Genomic DNA, 5,552 nt, shown 5'->3' on the forward strand with positions numbered 1-5,552 from the left:
GCAGCGTTGGAAAAGAATTTGGGCTTTAAAAGAGTAAGTGCGTTTATGATTGATACTTTTTCGATTGAATTCTTTTTAAAATAGCACCTGTAAGATGTCGATCTTATGTTTACTTCGACATTCAATTCTCAATGTGGCATTCAGAGTTATTGCAATTCCCCTGGTTTAAATTAAATCTGGTGACATTCTCCCGCAATTCCTTGCATTTGAATCCTCTTAAACTAGTATTTGGGTTAGCTTCACCAGGTTCGTTGATCCGTACTTCGTCTTGTTCAGCTGAAGTGCCGGGGGATTTTTCTTTGATTGAGTATGCCACGTTAGTATCTGAAAAAGTGGAAAAGTTGCAGTATCACATAGATAAAACTTTACCAAAAAAATCTTACCTCGGTGCAATTAGACGCCAACAGTTCGATTTCCTTCAGATCCAGCGGATCTAAGCTTCTCAGGAAGCCATCTTCTTCGTAGCCGGCCTTGAAGGGCATCTCAGCCTTGGGTCGTTTCAACAGGAACCGGACACTGACGGCAAAACCAGCCATATCGATCGGATACTTCCGGCCACCGATCCATCCATCGTAGAACCCGGTGATGGTTCCATTCACTACTATGGGACTGCTGACGCCGTACTTCGAAATCAGCCCCACCGGCCACATGGCCACCTTCCGGATGTGTCGCATCTGTTGAAGAAAAAAAATTTTCAGGAAGTTACAATAGTTGAGTTCAGCTTTTTAAAACGATCTGGATATGTAAAAGATTTGAAAAGTACTATTAGCTTGGCTTGCCAGCAGGCTTAATGCGAAGTTTTCGATCCTACGGTTAGCTGCCAAATCAAACCAAACTAAAAGTCGACATTTTTCCGGAAAGAATTTTTGTAATTTCACAAAATGGTTTAAGAATTTCTCAGAATTTTTATTACATAAATAAAATTGTCATTTCCACAGAAAATCCATTTCGAAATTGATTTTAAAAAGAAATCCTTTGCTGACTAAAATGCAAAATTGTCAAAATTGTCAAAATTGTCAAAATTGTCAAAATTGTCAAAATTGTCAAAATTGTCAAAATTGTCAAAATTGTCAAAATTGTCAAAATTGTCAAAATTGTCAAAATTGTCAAAATTGTCAAAATTGTCAAAATTGTCAAAATTGTCAAAATTGTCAAAATTGTCAAAATTGTCAAAATTGTCAAAATTGTCAAAATTGTCAAAATTGTCAAAATTGTCAAAATTGTCAAAATTGTCAAAATTGTCAAAATTGTCAAAATTGTCAAAATTATCAAAATTGTCAAAATTGTCAAAATTGTCAAAATTGTCAAAATTGTCAAAATTGTCAAAATTGTCAAAATGGTCAAAATTGTCAAAATTGTCAAAATTGTCAAAATTGTCAAAATTGTCAAAATTGTCAAAATTGTCAAAATTGTCAAAATTGTCAAAATTGTCAAAATTGTCAAAATTGTCAAAATTGTCAAAATTGCCAAAATTGCCAAAATTGTTAAAATTGTCAAAATTGTCAAAATTGTCAAAAATTGTCAAAATTGTCAAAATTGTCAAAATTGTCAAAATTGTCAAAATTGTCAAAATTGTCAAAATTGTCAAAATTGTCAAAATTGTCAAAATTGTCAAAATTGTCAAAATTGTCAAAATTGTCAAAATTGTCAAATTGTCAAAATTGTCAAAATTGTCAAAAATGTCAAAATTGTCAAAAATTGTCAAAACTGTCAAAATTGTCAAAATTGTGAAAATTGTCAAAATTAAGAAAATTGTCAAAATTGTCAAAATTGTCAAAATTGTCAAAATTGCCAAAATTGTCAAAAAAAAGTTTTTTTCAATGCTGGCTGCTGCAATGAATGCCCTTGAAGTTTTGAAGGGCTCCAAAAATACCGACTGAAGAACGCCATAAAATTTTATGTTCTCACCAAATCTAAACATGTATCATTACTAGAAAAGCAATAAAATTTTCAGTATCAAATACCAACCTGCTCGAAGATTTCCAAATTGTAGGTGTTATCGTCGTCGGCGAAGTACAGCACCCCATCGGTGGCGTTGGCCCGGATCCATTGCAGCCCCCGGTTCCGGTTGGACACGCCTCGTGGTTTCACCTTAAGCTTACGATATTTGGCCGGCATGGGAGCTGAATGAATGATTAACGAAAAAGGGCAAGAGGGTTACAACAGATTAAGTTTTAAAACTGCGAAAGGATGTGAGAGAAGCGAGTTTAATTGTTTTGGGACGGGGTTTTAACCCTCAAAATGAGGCTTAAAAATGTTGATTGATCATAAATCTAAAGGAGAAAGTTAAAACGACTAGTTAAGACAAACTACTACTTACCCGTGAGATGGACGAAGGGAACGTTTATCTGCCGGAGAAGCCTGGTCACGGATTCCGTCCGCTTGTCCGCATCTTCCACGATAAGCCAGAAGAGGTTCTGCACGTGCTTCAGGGTGTAGCCGAGCCGGGTGATTTCGGCTAGCTGTTCCGGTCGCCTGTAGGTAGGCGTGATGATGTATAACGGTGGCAGCACCTTGGTGTCTACCGGAAACGGAGGAATGTGGCTCTGTGGTAAGAATTAGAATCAAAAGGATTGATGAGGGCTTCATTTAAAAGATTGCTTTAGTTTACGTTCAATTGCGTGGTAAAGGAAATAATGAAAGTAACTTCAGAGGAAGCTCTTATAGATTTATGAAAAGAAATGTTATGTTTTGTACTAAGGTACGAATCATAGTAATCCTAGAGAATTCATTCATTGATGGCAACATAGTTTATTTACCATTCCTGTATGTTTATTCGGTCTCATGTTTCACTTCTTGTACAACCAGTGACAAGAGTGGACGGTTTAGGTGTTAACAAAATATCTTACTGAAAAAAATTAAAAAGCAGGGGAATTTCCCAACTCCATCGACCAGCACATAGGGTCATTTGGGTATCCCGAGATGGTCGAACAGAAAATTAAATTGACCACATCTGCATCAGCCGAAAATGTAGAAGGAGCCTTCTTGATGTCCGCAACAAACGAAGCGCAGACATTGCATCTGACCATCACCTCGTCCTTGGTGAGATACGACTGAAAGTCACGCGTGTCCAGCGGCGAGAGGAGAAAGTCGGATGTCGATACAACGTCCGCCGGTTGGAGAATCCAGATGTGAAAAGGGCATACGTTGAACAGCTTGAATCCCGAGCCTCGGTACTGCCGACAGGCGGAACAGTCGAAGAACAGTGGTGTAGAATCAAGAATGCCTTTATCACGACGAGCCATGGTACTCTTGGTAAAGTCTGTGGAAGAAGAAGTGAATGTATGTCGGATGAAACCTAAAGGATGGTAGATGATCGGAGAGACAAATTATAGACCGATCAAACAGATCAGCTTAAACGATGGACTGAGCATTTCGAAAAACTCCTACGAGTCACAAATAGCGATGGCAAACGGAATCCGCAGCTCGTAGCGCCAACTGTAAGTCGCATGATTGGCGTAAACTCGGAAGCGCCCTCACTGGCTGAAAAAGAAGCGGCAACCAAAAGCATGAAAACGAACAAAGCGCCTGGGATCGATTGCATCCTTGCTGAAATGCTGAAAACCGACTCTGCCCTGTCAGCACAAATGTTGCACCGTCTTTTCGCTAACATCTGGGATACTGCAACATTCCCGGCCGACTGGATGTAAGATATCCTCGTAAAGGTTCCGAAGAAAGGAGACCTGATCGAGTGCGGTAACTGGCGAGGCATAACTTTGATCTGTACAGTTCTCAAAGTACTCTGCAAAGTGATCCTGAACAGGATCCAGGAGAAAATCGACGCTACACTCCGATGGCAACAAGCTGGATTCCGATCCTGACAATCATGTGTGGACCACATCACAACGCTACGAATCATACTGGGACAAATGAACGAATTCCAGGACTCTCTTCTGCTGGTGTCGACTGTCGTCTGCTGTTATTGTTGTTGGTAGCCGGCTATTTTTCGTCGCTGGTAGTTGGCTGCTACCTGCTATTGCGTGTCGCTGATTGGCTGACATAATCGTCGTGTAACTGAACGACCTTGACCTGGCTGACGATATTGTTTTGCTCGCCCAAACACAACAGGATATGCAGAACAAACTCGACGACCTCACCGAAAGCTCCAAGGCAGCAGGTCTCAAAGTTAATGTCGGAAAGACCAAGTCTAAGGAAATCAACACAGGAAATCCCTCCAGTTTCATGGTAGCTGGGCAACAGGTTGAGAAAGTGGAGTGCTTCCAGTATCTTGGTAGCAAGATAACGCCTGATGGTGGTATCAGGAAAAACATCGAAACCCGGATCAGAAAAGCCCGATTTGCGTTTGCAAGTCTCCGAAACATCTCGAATGAGGAACTACATCACCGGTGTCATCAAAGGGCGCTAGAAATCGAGATTCGGGAACGTAAGTGGAGATGGATTGGGCACACGCTGCGAAGAGATGAAAACGAGATTTGCAGAGAGGCGCTTGATTGGAATCCAGAAGGTCATCGAAGAAGAGGCAGACCCAGAAACTCTTGGCGGCGAAGCCTAGCCGCTGAAATCCGAACTGTCGACGAGAATCTTGACTGGGACCAGGTGAAGACGCTGGCTCCGGATCGTCAACAGTGGAGGTCTTTTACCACGGCCCTATGCACCGGAGGGTCGGCGCAGGAACATTAAGTAAGTAAGTTATTCTTCTTGAATTTGGAACGGCAGATCTTTTTCAGGATTGAATATTACGAGGACATCATCTGATTCTGGTGAATAATGCTTCAATGTCTCCCACGCAGCCTTTGAAGTTTTGCAGTTCCTGATAACGGGGTGTTGGCTATCTTCCACCAGAAGTGCTCTGGTTGTCCTTGCCTTCACATCGCCTTCGTTGCAGGCATCCGTAGTAGGTTCCGTTGCAACGCCGCTCTCAAATCTCCAAAGGTTCTCTCGAATCAGGAGCATCTCGGACTTTAACCTCCAGGACTCGTATCCTCCGCTCATCAGCTTTTCAATACTGAACCGATTTCCGTCCATCCTTAACAATCTTCTAGAATACTATTTGCAGTAGTCGAAAGCCCATTGGACTAGACAGTAGATCGAAGAGAAATAACTTGTTTCGATGTTGGACATAGACTAAATTTTATTTCCTCTCAAACTTATTATCTAACTATTTCAAGGCTTGCTTGATCATCAGCCACTTCGTTCTTCACATTTCGCTTAAAAACCTGTTGGCGGTTCATAGTTTAGCGTTTTGTAACACGTGGCGGTTTCTCTATTGGCATTTGGCCCTTTCGCCTGTTGTCCATTCAGCGTTTTGTACGGTTCCCCAATTTGTGAATGAATCTATTTGGAGGTACTGTACAGTAATTGGCTACTGAGTTCGCGGTTTGTTTCAAATGTGGAAAGGACCGCCCTAAAAACATCGATCGAACTACGAGGATGCCTCCTTGCGCTGCGCGTTCGAACTAGAATGATGTATGGTACTTACGCTGTATAAAGAAAATAATTGTTTTAATCTAATCAAAGCTCGTGAAATAAAGTCTCACCTTGCTACAGCGTACAAAAACAAACACAACTCCATTGCTGATTTTCCCGCAAAC

General features: G+C 41.1%; 1 protein-coding gene across 1 annotated transcript; it reads right to left on the reverse strand.

The window, feature by feature from the left end:
• Positions 1 to 6: 6 nt before the first annotated feature.
• Positions 7 to 4,986, reverse strand: LOC129761023 (galactosylgalactosylxylosylprotein 3-beta-glucuronosyltransferase P-like). Its single transcript, XM_055758725.1, has 5 exons — positions 4,702 to 4,986; positions 2,321 to 2,546; positions 1,969 to 2,123; positions 384 to 674; positions 7 to 324 (listed from the first exon to the last, which is right to left on the reverse strand). Exons 1-5 carry the CDS (start codon positions 4,984 to 4,986, stop codon positions 217 to 219), a joined length of 1,065 nt encoding a protein of 354 aa, XP_055614700.1. The 3' UTR covers positions 7 to 216.
• Positions 4,987 to 5,552: the final 566 nt, after the last annotated feature.

This window comes from Uranotaenia lowii, unplaced genomic scaffold (genome assembly GCF_029784155.1).
Source record: "Uranotaenia lowii strain MFRU-FL unplaced genomic scaffold, ASM2978415v1 HiC_scaffold_981, whole genome shotgun sequence".
Taxonomy (NCBI): Eukaryota; Metazoa; Arthropoda; class Insecta; order Diptera; family Culicidae; genus Uranotaenia; species Uranotaenia lowii.

What these genes read in the sequence shown, in the direction of transcription:
- LOC129761023 (XM_055758725.1), bottom strand. Translation starts at nt 4,986, where the DNA reads ATGGACGGAAATCGGTTCAGTATTGAAAAGCTGATGAGCGGAGGATAC. An exon ending in TCCCTTCGTCCATCTCACGG is followed by an intron (nt 2,124 to 2,320) that starts GTAAGTAGTAGT and finishes TCATTCATTCAG; the next exon opens with CTCCCATGCCGGCCAAATAT. An exon ending in TGGCGTCTAATTGCACCGAG is followed by an intron (nt 325 to 383) that starts GTAAGATTTTTT and finishes CCACTTTTTCAG; the next exon opens with ATACTAACGTGGCATACTCA.